Source organism: Sceloporus undulatus, chromosome 2 (genome assembly GCF_019175285.1).
Source record: "Sceloporus undulatus isolate JIND9_A2432 ecotype Alabama chromosome 2, SceUnd_v1.1, whole genome shotgun sequence".
Lineage (NCBI taxonomy): Eukaryota > Metazoa > Chordata > Lepidosauria > Squamata > Phrynosomatidae > Sceloporus > Sceloporus undulatus.
In genome coordinates this window covers 277,622,087-277,637,024 of record NC_056523.1, presented here as the reverse complement: position 1 = coordinate 277,637,024, position 14,938 = coordinate 277,622,087, and the positions used below count along the sequence as shown (strand labels likewise).

The 14,938-nt window shown below is 42.4% G+C and overlaps 2 protein-coding genes across 4 annotated transcripts in view; one reads left to right on the top strand and one right to left on the bottom strand.

Moving 5' to 3' along the window:
* The window catches only part of LOC121922741 (carnitine O-palmitoyltransferase 2, mitochondrial-like), an 11,652-nt gene extending 6,533 nt beyond the window's left edge, over positions 1–5,119 (bottom strand). The window contains exons 1-3 of the mRNA XM_042452498.1: positions 4,931–5,119; positions 2,415–2,495; positions 882–988 (exon numbers count right to left, since the gene is read on the bottom strand). Coding sequence (XP_042308432.1) covers positions 882–988; positions 2,415–2,495; positions 4,931–5,109 — 367 coding nt within the window. The 5' untranslated portion in view covers positions 5,110–5,119. The remainder of the gene's footprint in view (positions 1–881; positions 989–2,414; positions 2,496–4,930) is intronic.
* A 6,388-nt stretch (positions 5,120–11,507) lies between these two features.
* The window catches only part of RHOBTB3 (Rho related BTB domain containing 3), a 41,394-nt gene continuing 37,963 nt past the window's right edge, over positions 11,508–14,938 (top strand). For 2 of the 3 annotated variants that reach the window (XM_042451538.1, XM_042451537.1), the window contains exons 1-2: positions 11,509–11,971; positions 12,160–12,385. In XM_042451538.1, the coding sequence (XP_042307472.1) occupies positions 11,970–11,971; positions 12,160–12,385 (228 nt within the window). In that variant the 5' untranslated portion in view covers positions 11,509–11,969. Of the gene's footprint in view, positions 11,972–12,159; positions 12,386–14,938 lie in introns of all 3 variants that reach the window. The other variant, XM_042451539.1, reaches the window with a different exon arrangement.

Below are 14,938 nucleotides of genomic sequence, written 5' to 3'. Positions count from 1 at the left end.
AATTAGACAGAAGACTACAGGAAAACTTAGGGTGGCATGTCGATTGCCTTATAGATCATAAATGGAAGTGCCATTGCTCAGCCTTTGGATAGAGAATGAGGGGTTGATATACACTGTGAATGGTCATTCTCTGCAGAACTTTTACATCAGCAGCTCATCACAAACAGAATGTAAACTGGTGTGTAAAAATAATGAGCAAACATGGCATGGTTCAAAATTGGCCTAACACTCATTTAGAGTGGACCTGAGCAACTGAACTAAGGCTGCATCTGCCTTGCATAAACAATCCAGGTTGGCACCACTTTAACTGCCATGGCTCCATTCTATGGAGTCCTGGGATTTGTAGTTTGTGGGGTCACCAGGGCTCTCTGACAGACAATGCTAAACGTCTCACAGTGCAGTGTGGATGCAGCCTAAATTAGACAGAAGACTACAGGAAAACTTAGGGTGGCATGTCGATTGCCTTATAGATCATAAATGGAAGTGCCATTGCTCAGCCTTTGGATAGAGAATGAGGGGTTGATATACACTGTGAATGGTCATTCTCTGCAGAACTTTTACATCAGCAGCTCATCACAAACAGAATGTAAACTGGTGTGTAAAAATAATGAGCAAACATGGCATGGTTCAAAATTGGCCTAACACTCATTTAGAGTGGACCTGAGCAACTGAACTAAGGCTGCATCTGCCTTGCATAAACAATCCAGGTTGGCACCACTTTAACTGCCATGGCTCCATTCTATGGAGTCCTGGGATTTGTAGTTTGTGGGGTCACCAGGGCTCTCTGACAGACAATGCTAAACGTCTCACAGTGCAGTGTGGATGCAGCCTAAAATACCAATAGCATTTTTACAAGCTCTTAGAAAATTAAAAGAACAAACCTGATATATAACTTGTATGCTTATTCATTCTATCATGCTCAAGGAGATCCCGATGTATGAATTTGCCCTCTCTGGTTGCAAACTCTTTGGCCAATTTTTCAGTATTTCTGCAAGTTTAAAATGAATTGATCATGTCATCACTGGACTTTACAGGAAGTAGTTATAGTTGTTTGTAGTCATAGTCATTTAATTGAAGTCATAAGGGCTGTGGAGACTGCCCCAAAGGGGCAGTCTGCAGGTGCCTCGATTTTCGCCTGATTGGGGCTGCGGCAAACGCATGCATGACCCCAATCCAGCCTTTCCAGGGAACAAAAAGAAGCCACAAAAATGGCACCTTTTTGCATCCTGGAAAGGACGCAATAGCTGTGGTGGTGCAGTTTATGGCACTCCTTCGGCACTGTGTCATGTGGACACAGCGCTGGAGGAGCACTGTAACGCTGTGTAATGCAGCGCATGGTGTCACACTGCCCTATGGGTGGAGTCAGGACATGCCTCATGTAGACGCTACACTCTCACTCTACACCCAAACCAGCCTTTAAGGCCAGTGTGTACAGGGGGTATGTCGTTTAAATTATAATATATAGTTAAAATAAAATTTCCTTTCCACATATCCTTATAAACCTCTAAAATAAATTAATATCCTTGTGTATGTGCCTTCAAGTCACCTGTTGACTTATGGCAACCCCATAAATTTCATAGGGTTTTCTTAAGACAAGGAATACTCAGTAGTTTTGCCACTTTCTTCCTCTGAAACATAGCCTATAGAAGCTGGTACTCACTGATGGCCCTCTGTATCATGGATTCCTTATCCACAGATTCAACCATCCACTGTTTGAAAATATTCAAAAAACTATAAATTCCAAAAGGTAAACTTTGGCGGGATAAAGACTGCCCCTTTGGGGCGGCCTGCACCCGCCCCTTTCCCCCATAGATCGGGGCCTCAGTGGCCACAGCAGCAGCCCGAGGCCCCGATCCGCCGCTATTCCAGGCTGCTTCCCCGCAACCTGGAAAGGGGCATCCTTGGGGCTTCATGCCCCAGGGGCACCCCAACAGTGGCGGGGAAAGAGAGAAAGGAAAATTGTGCAGCAGCAGCAGTCCAGTGGATTAGCCCATAATGAAATAATCTCATGAAACTGGCTTGAGCCAAACATGAAACTATTTTCAGAATCAAGGTGTGTATCCTGATTAGTTTTTAGTTTGTTTAGCCACACCACTGGCGGGAGGAACAAGAATTGTACAGAATACTGGAATACTAGTCCAGCACAATTTTATGTGCATTCTTTGGTAATGGTTTTACCAGGGCTTCAGTTTCAGGTCCCAGTTTCAGTTTATGTTGTTTGGGGCAGTCTCTCTCTGCCCCAAACAACATAAACTGAAACTGGGACCTTCAAAATGTAAAGCACATACTTGTCACTGAGCTACAGCTCTTCTTCCAAGCTTAGAGTTGTAAGTGAGGTGGTGGTGGGGGAGTCATATATGAGAGCAGGTGGAAGGTGGTGTACATGCCATATTTTATATAATCATTTCTTATACCTGTACTGATCATCATTCAACAGTGGCCTCTGGGCAGCTAAGTATCTCTTGACTGTATCCTCCAGTTTTGGAATAGGCAGTCTAAAAATGGATGTTTACATGTTAATATTATAACAAATTACTAATCAGGCCTCTATACTTGCTCTCAAATGCACCTATAGCCTACACAAATGTGTTAGTTCATATGACACACATATTCATGCTAGTAATTTGTCTAGGAAGGATGATGTTTTCCAGTTTGCAAAAGAAGTGTGCCTGACGCAGACCTCACTCTTACCAGAGACAAGCAATTATGGCCCAAAACACATCGCAGAAATAACCCAGTTTGAGACCGCTTTAACAGTCCTAGAGAATCCTGGGAACTGTATTTTATTGTGGCACCAAAGCTCTCTGACAGCATATGTCTCACAAAACTAGTTTCCAGAATTCCCTAGCATTGAACCAGGACAGTTAAAGCAGTCTCAAACTGGATTATTTTTGCGGCACCTTAAATAGTCCACACGTCCTCTTGTTAAAAACATGAGGTTCTTTTAAGATAAAAAGACACATATAGATGAGGACATGATGTAACTTAATGAGATGGAGAACGGACAGATGGAAGTTTTCTATCATTTTCCAAAAAGAGCTGGATTCAAAGATTTGTTGTTATTGTTGTGTGTCTTCAAGTAATTTCGACTTATGGAGACCGTAAGGTAAACCTGTCATGGAGTTGTCTTGGCAAGTTTCTTCAGAAGGGGAATTCAAAGCTACAGCCATGTTAGTCTCTAAAATCAGTATGTAGAGATCTTGTAGCATCTTTGAGACTCACTGAAAGAAAGAAGTTGGCAGCATGAGCTTTTGTAGACTCGATCCTGTTTCCACAGATGCAATCACCAAATGCATCTGAGGAAGTAGACTTAAGTCTGTGAAAGCTCATGCTGCCAACTTCTTCAGTTAGTCTCAAAGGTGCTACATGATCTCTCTATATACTTCTTCAGAGGTGGGTTGCCATTGCCATTTGCTGAGGCTGAGACAGTGTGCCCTTAGCCTGGAAAATCAATTTGCAAAAGGATCTTGTTGCACATTTGGAGCCTCAGGTCCAAAACACACTGCAGAAATAATCCAGGTTGTGACTGCTTTAAATGCCTTGGCTCAGTGCTAGGGAATTCTGGGAATTGTAGTTTATTCTTGCAGCAGAGCTCTCTGACAGAGAAGACTAAATATCTTACAAAACGACAGTTCCCAGGATTCCCTAGCACTAAGCCAGGCCATTTAATGCAGTCTCAAACTAGATTGTTTCTGCAGTGAAACAGAGAAGCTGGTAGCATGAGCTTTCCAACTGAGCCGACTTCCTCAGATGGATGGAAGAGCTGTGCTAGTCTGGATTTGTGTGCATGTGTGTGTATGGAAGAGGAGTTGTGCACCTTTTAACAATAACAAATGTATTTCACCACCAGCTTTTCCTGGACTGCAAACCCTTTCCCCAGATGAACTGTGGAATACATTCCTCCCATACATTTCTAGCAATGCTGGTATTCTGTGCCACCAAAAGAAATTAGTTAGAAATTCTAACCCCAGTGGAATTTGTCACTATTTAAATTCATAGCCTTTGGACAGAGAAGAGAAAGAGCGAATGGAGCAGAAGCTCTCGGCTGCACGATAACTCAGTTTGATGCCACTTTTCAAAGGTCATGGCTCAGGGCTATGGAATTCTGGGAATTGCAGTTTGTTGTGTGTCTTCAAGTCATTTCCGATTTAAGGGGACCTAAGGGAAACCTCTCATGGGGTTTTCTTGGCAGGTTTATTCAGAGGGGGAATTCAAAGACAGAGCTGTGTTAGTCTCTAAAATCAGTATGTAGAGAGAGAGACCTGGTAGCACCTTTGAGACTAACTGAAAGAAAGAAGTTGGCAGCATGGCCTTTTGTAGACTAACGTCTACTTCCACAGATGCATATGAGGGAGTTGACTTAATCTATAGAAGCCCTTTCAGGAGTCAGTTTCAAAGGTGCTACAAGATCTCTCTACCTGCTGATTCTACAGACTGATACGGCTATATCCTTGGGTTTTCCGATGTTCTTGGGAAGCTAGGAGTCTGGCAACCTTTGAATTCAAAGGATAGAAAAAAAGAAAGAAGATAGGAGAAATAATCCATCTTGACAGGGCTTTAACTGCCATGGCTCAGTGCTATGGGATTCTGGGAACTGTAGTTTTAGGAAACATTTAGCATTCTCTGTCAGAGGGCCGTGGTGCCAGCACAAACTACAATTCCCAGAATCCTAAGACAGCACTGAGCCATGGCAGTTCAAAAAGCGGTGTCGAGATGGGATTATTTCTGCAGTGTGGATGCAAGCAAGAAGTGGGCAGCAACAGACTGCAGTTCCCAGAATCCCATAGCATTGAGCCATGGAAGTGGTATCAGACCGGATTATTTATGCCCTGTGGATGCTCCCCTCCCGCCCCGACTTGGATGTCTCTCTCTGCAGCCCCCCTTTCTGTCTCCGCCTGCTCCTTCCCCTGGAAGGCAGACTCAGAGGGACCTGGGCAAGCTGGGCTGGAAGTGCATGGTGGGGATGGTGCTGCGGTGGACGAAATGGTGGTCCGTGTCCTGCTCGGACACGATGCCCTCCGGCTGCCCCACCGTCCTCCAGTACCGCCGGGCCCGAAGGGCGGAAGAGGAGGAGCAGGAGGAGAGCCATTGGGGCCTCCTTCGGTGCATCTCCCTCCCTCCCTCCCTCCCTCGGCCGCCCAGAGCCAGGCTGCTCCGAAGGAGGCAGAAGGAACGGCCCTAGGCCTCAGGCCGCCCGAGTGGGCCGTCGCCATGGCAACCACGAGGCCTGCTGCCAGAGAGAGAGAGAGATGCAGACTGTACTCTATACACAAACATACACAGAGGAAGGCTGGCGGTGCCTCCTCCTCCTCCTTGTTTTGTGGCACGACTTTTGGGCCCCTTCATGGCGGCCGCACTGATTGTTTATAAACATTATCAGCAGGGCGGTGTTTAGGGTTCAGTGCTGGCCTCATTCGAGTCTCCCCTCGGCCATAGAAACCCACTGGGTGACCTTGGCCAAGTCACACTCTCTCAGCCTCAGATGGGAAGGCAATGGCAACCCACCCGTCCCACCTCTGAAGGACTCTTGCCAAGTCCTTCCTCATGGCCACCTTAACATCCATAACTGGGGATAGGGATGTTAGGGTGGCCATAAGCGAGGAACGACTTGAAAAGGCAGGGAGCTTGGGATGCTTAGCCTGGAGAAGAGAAGGTTAAGAGGTGACATGATGGCCCTGTTTCTTTGAAGGGATGCCATATTGACAATGGAGCAAGCTTGTTTTCTGCTGCTCCAGAGAACAGGACCCAGAGCAATGGATCCAAGCTGCAGGAAAAGAGATTCCACCTCAACAAGAGGAGGAACTTCCTGACAGTAAGGGCTGTTCGACAGTGGAACACACTTCCTTGGAGTGTAATGGAGTCTCCTTCTTTGGAGGTCTTTAAGCAGAGGCTGGATGGCTATCTGTCAGGGATGCTTTGATTGAGAGTTCCTGCATGGCAGAAGAAGGGGATTGGACTGAATGGCTCTTGTCTCTTCCAACTCTACGATTCTATGGTTCTATCACATGCAATTGTGGAAATAAAGCGATATTGGAGATGCAAAGTCACTGTAATCCCGAAATTAAAAAGATATGCATTAATGCTTCTTTGTGACCACTTTAATGGTGGGTTTTGTGTGAGGTCATGTGAAATTTTTCCAGGATATTCACGGGATAGACTTCCAGTCTCCTTCTGTGTGATAAACTTATGGCCACCCTAATATGGGGTTTCTTGGCAAGATTTTTCCAGAGGAGATTTGGCATTGCCATTTATTATTCTATGATTCTATAATTCCCTGAGGCTGAGAGAGTGTGACTTGCCTAAGGTCACCCAGTGGGCTTCATGGCCAAGCTGGGAATTGAACCCTGGCCTCCAGAGTTGTAGTCCGACACTCAAACCACTACGCACCACCAGTTTATTTCCATTTGTCAGCTGTTTAGAGACATTGCTGCCACCCTGCCTTCCCTGAAAGTGAGTGGCACATAATTAGACTTTCCAACACTGCTGGGGGAGAACAGAAAGAATGAAACATGATCAATAATTTAAAAGTGAGAAGCAAAGCCCTATAGGTACAGACATTAACATGTAAAGCCTATTAATGTCTGGCAGATAATTCTGTGCATGATTTGTTTTCGGGAGCTCAGTTCTGTATTTCGGATTCATCCAGTTGCCTTTAGGGTTTTTTTATCGAGTGTTCAGTCAACCTAAGCGCTAGAAAACATACCTTATTTTGAAGGACAAAACAGTCACTCATTTTCAGTTTTTCCTTGTGGTAAACAAAAAGTGGGTCACAGCTAAGCTCACATTTACCCTGAAGCCGTTTACACATCAGGAAAAGAAGACAGGCTAGGGTAAAATAGGTCAGGCAGTGTTTCTGTGCTTTATGTTCCCAGCAAGTGGCTTAAAGATTATGAAAAAATAACACTTCCGTATCTATTATTTCTTCAGATGAAATGTATTGTTCTGGTTCAATTAAGTAGTCTTTCCCCAAGGATGCCCTAAATACCCTAAAGGCACCAGATCTTATCTGATTTAGGAAGCGAAGCAGGGTCAGCTCTAGTTAACACTTAGATGGGAGAGTGCCACTGAATATCAGGTGCTGTAGGCTGTATTTCAGAGGAAGAATCTGGCAAAATCACCTCTGCTTATTCCTTATTTGTTAGATTCCTTTCCCTCTTTTTTCATTCAAATGTGATTTTATGTAGTTTAGGTGAAGAATAGCTACCCAGTGTTGAAAATGTGGTCATTACTAACATATACTTAAGAAAGAGTTGGAGGCATAGCCTTTTCATTCTGATTGTACACAAAGGAATGCTAGTAATACAAGTGAAACATCTGCATACAAGCAATTATTAGAACATATTTTGGATTGGGGCAAAAGGTAAAGGGCAAGTGCCATGGTGAAAATGTATGTATGTGGTTTTGGTATAGGGTTTTCTTAGATACGGAATAATCACATGTGGTGTTGTCAGTTCTTGAAATATAGCCTATACAATGCTCGAGCTCATTGAAAGCAATGGGGTTTGTGCATGTGGTGTGGCACTATGTGTGCACCAGAGGTGTGCATGCCATTGCCTTCCCAGTGCGCAGCTTTCAGTGTTAACTGAAAGCTGCGTATAGCTCACCCATGTATGACGCAAGTGCACCGCAGTTCCTGGTATCTGTTGGTGATCTCCCATCCAAGACTGACCCTGTTTAGCTTCCAAGATCAGATGGGATCTGGTGCTGTTAGGTATTTAGGCCCTTCAGGGAGAATCTATTTATGTTTGTTTTCTTGGCAAGATTTTTTAGGAAGATTTGTTCAGAGGAGTTAGCCTTTGCAGGCTGAGAGTGTGACTTGCCCAAAGTCACTGAGTTGGTTTCCATGGCTGATCCCCAGAGTCATCCAACACGCAACTACACTGTACAGGCTCTCTAAGCATGTACAGGCTCTCTAAGTCATCCAACACGCAACTACACTGTACAGGCTCTCTAAGCATGTCTACACAGAAGAACGTAATTATCATTGAGTTCAGTAGGACATACACCCAGTTAAATAACAGGTTTTCTGCCTAAGTGAGAAATCTTAAAACGCCATTAGAATGCACCAGTTCCTGTGAGGCATTATGTTTTCCCCAACAACATATATTTTAACTGTGATTTCATTCTATTCATCTCAAGCCCAAATACATTCCTCCACATGCCTTTGTCCTCACAATATTCTTGTGAGGTAAGTTTGGCTGAAAGTCTGTAACTGGTTCAAGGTAACTGCATGAGCTATGTAGTAATCCTTGATCTGAAGGAAAGCTGTATAAATTTTGGCAGAATCTGGTAAAAGCATATTGACTTTTGACTTCCAAAATTCTTCTCAGTGTAATACTGTTGTAAGGCCGACTCAAAAGGTGAGAAGGTATGTGACCAGTGGCATATACTTAGGAAACTGAGAAGTACCTCCAAAAATGTTTATTGCACTGGTACCCATAACAAGCAGTGGGAGCAATTGAGTAGCACAATGCATATATTAACTTTAGATGATGATGGTGATGATTACTATTATTAAGATAGTACAATTAGTGTACATGGTGCTTTCTTTACATGAGTGGTTTATTACTGTTAATTTTAAGAGTTCTCTTCCCTCAGGCTTAACAATCCAAAAAGACAGAACACACAAGGAAAAGGACAGCAGGGGAAGGGAATAAGTCCAGTAGATGCTGGCTGCTCTTCGCTCCCTCCAAGGACACAGCAGTGGCATTTGGGATGGAGAGAGTGCCTTTCCGCAGCTGATGTTGTGTGCCTATATGTTCTTGGAAACGTTGCAACTTTTTTAAAGTCATAAGAAAAAAAAACGTAAGAAGGGCCATAGTTGATGTTGATATTGTACCTGTATAGGGTTATTGATCTGTTTTTAAGATTTTATGGTATGAGAATGTATTTTAATTAACTGTAATTTTAAATTTGTTGCTGTACTCCTGCCTTGATCCTCAGGGAGAGGTGGGATATATATATATAAATAAAAACTATTATTATTATTATTAGTAGTAGTAGTAAGTCATAGTAAACATTCATGTAGATCATTCTACTCACAGAGTCACCAACCAATTGCATATGGGGCACACAAAAGCAGGATGTGCATGCAATAGTACCTTCCTGCTTATATTGCACAGAAAGGGATAAACAGAGACATACTGCCTCTGATAATGGATGGAAAGTTTATAGCTGCAGATAGTCTCATCCATGAATTTTCTAGTCCCCTTTTAAAGTAAATTGTCCTATCCTTTCAATAGCTTATGAACCTCTCTACTTGTACTTGTGAGTCCCACAGTTTAACTGTTTAACTGTACATAGTGTGAAGAAGAATGCCCTTTATCTTAAATTCCATCTCTCCCTCCCCGGCTAGGGTTGCCATAATTGTCCACTAAAACCTGGGTCAAAATGTAGGACAAAATCTAGACCAAATTGTAGGAGACCTGCAGGACAAAACTCAGCCAAAATGTAGGACATTTAAGAAAAATGGAGGGCCTTAAATGTCCTACATTTTGGGCTGAGTTTTGTCCTGCAGTTGTCCTACAGTTTGGTCGAGATTTTGTGCTACATTTTGTCCCAGGTTTTAGTGGACAATTATGGCAACCCTACGAGTTGCAGTGGGTTCTAGTATTATGAGGAAATTTAAAAAGCCCAATTCTCTTTCTTAGTGGTCCATAGTTTGATATCTATGTGTTTTTATATTATTATTTTGTGAGAAATAAGAGGACCGAGGCAGTCAAAAACATCAAGAAAGGTACCACCTAACCTCCAAGTTGTAGCCACAATAAGCTAGTAGAGCCTAGGAAGAGCTGTAGTTATGCCATGGATTTTCCCCTTTGCTTGCCATGATCTGGAAAAATTTGCAGGTTGCCATATCCCGCCCCCCGGCGGGACAGTCCCGGTTTGGGCGGTGCCGTCCCGGTCCGGTTTGGCGCCCAAACCGGGACAGCCCCGCCCACCGCGGCCATCTCAGCCGCGGCGGCGGCTCCAAGGCCTTGCTGAGGCCTGGGAGGGCTCTCCGCGGTTGGAGCTCCAGCCGCGGAGACGCTCCCTCCTGGGCCCCAGCAAGGCCAGGGAGGAGGAGGAGGAGGCCACTTCCCACCGCGGCGATGGCCGCGATGAGGGGCGGCCCTCGTCCTCCTTCCCGGCCTTTGTTTTATCTTGATTAGTACATGTGAAAGATACCATTCAAATTTTCTAGAAAGGTGCAAAATAAAGTCTAAGACACTATCCGGTCTCTTTCACCAACCTTTACCTAATGTCTAATTTTCTGTAAATAGTAGATTCCACATTTTCAGCATCAGAGGAACTGTATTTTGTTTTTAAAGAAACCAGCATGCTTTGCTCCAAGCGTGCACCAAAAAAACTCCTCCCTATCAAAATTATGCCTCTGTTTTCCTTGTATTTTTCTTATATAAGCCATAAAATTAAGATTTTTCAGTTTTAGCAATTTTAACAGTGAGACAATGTACATCTCTTCAGAAGTACATCCTCCTAAATTCAGTGGTGCTTACTCCCATGTAAGCATGCATAAGATTGCTGACTAAATGAATAGTATACAGGTTAAGTTTGCCTTATTCAGTATTCTGAAATCTGAAATATTCCAAAATTGACCACATGGGTGGCTGAGATTTGCTTTTTGATGGTTTGATGTACACAAACTTTGTTTCATGCACAAAATTATTTTAAAATATTGTATAAAATTACTTTCAGGCTATGTGTATAAGGTGTATATGAAACATACATGAATTTCATGTTTGGGCTTGGGTCCCATCTCCAAGAATCCCATTAGGTATATGCAAATATTCCAAAATACAAAATACAAAACACTTCTATTCACCAGCATTTTGGATAAGGGAAACTCACCGTGTACTTTATTTTAGAAAACAATGGTGTATGACAGTACTTCAGACGCAACCTAAAATAATATTAAATTGTACAAGTTTGTTTTACAGATTTTAAATATTTCTATAAATGCAGACAGACTCATTTTCTTTCAGTGTTGTGGGTATATGTCTATTAAATGTTATAGTATGCATATTCTTTAAGTGTTTCCATTTTTTAATGCAGAAGTTTGTAATGCTTCATTTGTAGTACTGACACCAGAAGCAGAAACTATGAATAGGCTGTTTTTCCTTCTGTTTTTAAAAGGCAATAGTTTTAAGTGAACAGACTCTCACAGAAAAAGTTCATTTACTACAGAGACCATTTAACATTTTAAAACAATATAGGGCATATCATCATTTATATGTATGTACAAGCAAATGTAAGATCTATTCAAAATCTGTCTGTAATAGTAAAACAGCAGGATGTCGATTCCAAAGTATTTTTAAAGTATTTTTTTTTAAAAATGCAAATGAAGGTCTAAAAGGAAATACTTCAAAGTGGGGACACTTCTTTCTAGAATGTTGACATCTGTGCCCTCCTAGTTAGGAGTGTCTGGCTCCTTTCCTCTGGAGTGGATTGGCTGCCAGTGAGCTCATGTATTTTGGTATCCTTTTCATGCTAGCAGCAATATACCACGTAGGCTCCTTCAGTTCTTGAGATACTGCTATTCCCAGAGCCACATTTTGTTTTTCTCTCTGCTGATTTGACTGTATTGTGTTGGCTCTGCAGAAATGTCGAGTCTCTCTCTTCCCTTTGCGGGTGTTAATACCCTTTGTTGGTAGGGTTTACTGACGTCACGAGGCAATGGCTGAGCTGGAAGCTAGTAGCTGCTGAGTTTATGTGCTGATTTCACCTTCAGCAGCAGTAGCAGCAGCAGGCTGTTGTCACAGAACTAAGCCTTATTTTGACTTGCAGAGGACGGGATTGCTGAATTGGGCATTGATGGAAACACCCCCAAAGCCACTCAGTATTCAACTGGGCAAATGAAACAGCTTCAGCAACTGGCGGAAGAATAAACCCAAGAGGCTTTGGATTTATAATGCAAGCAGCATTTGCAGGATCCCCAACCACCTTGCTCTCCTGTTTTGGGATTTAAGATCATGTATGTGGGTCATTATTTACTCTTCAAGTATTTCATATCAGCTGGGGAGGGGGAGTATGTCTGGAAGAAGAAACAATATTTTTGTTCCGACTTGAAACAATCATTTGTTCTTCCTCTTCCTACATTATATTAATTTGTCATAATAAGTGTTTGATTCCAGCAGATTTTTGTTAATTGTTTATTTATAGGTCTGTTCACATTGTAGCCTTTGGAAATGAAAGAGGTGGATTTTCTGAGGATGATCAGCAGAGAAGTCTGATCTGGACCTATCTTGGGAGAAGTGCTCTGGTTTCAGAGACTGACAGCAGTTTGTTGTTAAACTCTGCCAACTATGTTAGAAATCCTGCTTTCACCGAATATCAAGCCTGTGTGTTTGGAAATGTCAGACTGGTGGTACATGACTGTCCCCTCTGGGTAAGAAATGTAGTAGGAAGCTGCTAAATAAACATATTATTTAGTATTAAGTCTCAGTGAGTTCCTTGCAAGTATGTTTACGATTGTAGCCTTAATCAGATCAGGACCTCATAAGGTATAAGGATGTTGCAATATGGACCTGGTAGAAGAATAGAAATAAATATTGTATATATCTTGTGTAAAATACTGTCAAGCAAGTAAACAAACATTTTTATAGACTATTTTGAAATATTCAAAAGGAAGAAACCATAATCTGTTGTTCCTAATGTAGAAATGGGAATCGTGATCTTCCAGATGTTATTTGACTGCATCTACCAGCAGCCCTAGCCAGGAAATTTAATGGTGAGGAAGTTGCAGTCCAATGACATCTGGGGAGCTGCATGATTCTAGACATTGCTGTATAGGAGTACTGTAATGTTTCCTTGAGAATGAATGTGATGACTATGGAATCATTTTATTTCTGCTAAAGCTGAAAGTATAGATGATAGTTTGACAATATTAAAATACATTTGAATGTTAAACTAATTATCTCTTTCACCTTAGAATATTATTGACAATTATAATATTGACAATATTATTGAAAAGCACATATGTTATGATATTTCTTTTTGATCATATACCAAAATGTCTCCTACTAGTATTCCTGAATGTAACAAAGGGCTAGAACAGATCAGCAAGAAGAAGCACCTTGAAGCCACCCCACTGAAGATGGATTGGGGCCGTGGCAGCACTTGCCACGGCCCCAATCTGCCTTGAACCTGGCCCACATAGGAGTGGAAAAGATCCACTCCTATTTGGGCTGGGAAAGAGTCGGCTTTTCCAACTGCACTGCAGCCCCAGGGCAGCTTCAAGACACTCTGGCAGTGTGCAGCATCTAAATGCAGTGCTGCCAGAGCATCTTGAAGCTGCTCACTTCTGGGCAGCCGCCTTCTGGGCATCATCACAGCATGCGGCATGTAAAGGCCATGCTCCAGTGACACCAGAAAACAGGCTTTTTGGCTGTCTGTTTCAACCCTTAGAGTCTGTTATCAGGAACTAGTTATAACTATTTGGTGAGACTTTGAACAAATTATAATTGATTGAGTAAGGGGCTATATGGCTGGATCGGGGCTGCGGCAACCTCATGCCGCGGCTGCGATCTGGCCTCTGGAGAGTGCAAAAAGCAGCCACTTTTTGCTCCCTCCAGTGGGCACCATAGCTGTGGCAGCATGGCTTTATGATGCCCCTTTGGTGCTGCATCATGTGGATGCAACACCGGAGGTGCATCATAATGGCACATGCCGTCTGGACTGGTGTGCACCATCATGGCACCATGGGGCAGAGTTAGGGCATCCAGCATCAGGACGCTGTGCTCTGACCCCGCCCATAGACCAGTGCTTTCTGGCGGTCTGTATAAGGCCTATGTGATTGATCAATCTGTCAATAAATTTCATTCATTTTCTTTTAATCTCTGCCCCTATTTCTTGTGTGAAACATTTCTACTTACAGATGTTCTATGACATACAGATTTTCTGTAACATTTCCACGTACAGATGTTTTCATCAACATTTTAGCTTTATGACTAACATCATCACAATTGGGTGGTGGGAGAATTTTGTGTGTGTTATGGGATAAAGGTGAACTGATTAGAGAGAAAAATTAGGGAAAAGGCAAATATAACTCAGTTTAAATTTTAGATGTAGGTTTCAGGTCTGTAAAGGTTGAAGGCTGTGGTTCTGTAGAACTCCATAAATGATTGGAGATGGCACTGTCAGTATCATCCAGGGGAGATGTTTTTCATCTGGGGATTGTCTCTGATCCTAAGGTACAACAGATACATTATTAATTGATATCTGTCTCTTGAAAACTAAAAGTTCTGGATTCTTTGATTTATAATTTGAAGTGCTAAATTAATGCTTACCTCCTTCGTTGTCAAAGCTTGTTAGGGGCAATTAGCTTACACTTTGTAAACTGCTTAGGACATTGGTAAGTGGTATAGAAATGTACTTGCTATTGTTGAAGCTATTAGATTTCAGTGAAATGGAAGAGTGATGGGCTAATTTTGTTGGTGAAACATAACTATTTTTGACATATACCATGGAAGTGTTATACAGCTTAGGTGCATAAGATATAATATCTGGAGGATATTATGCTTTGCATGCCCGAAAGCAACATTGTCTTGAACCATATTTTGTTCTGTGCATCCTGTCACCCGAATAATTGTGAAGAACAGATAGATTTAATTGTAAATAATTGCTTAAGCTATGTCTGGCCAGAGGGTACATACCCTAGGGCACATACATTGTTTTTGCCAGAGGGTACATACACTGTTTTTCTGATTTATTCTAGGTGAGAAAATCTGTACATAAAATTATTTCCTAAAGCTGCACCTACAACCATGAGTATGGAATGGCTTGAACTGCCATGCACGAAATGTTGTAAAGATTAAAACAAAACAAAATAAACAGAACAGAGGAATGCTTTGTAACCTTTCTGATCATGTGTGCAGACAGGTGGATGAAGTGCATTAAAGGGTAGCAATCTGTGTTGAGCAATCATAAGCCTATATTCTAA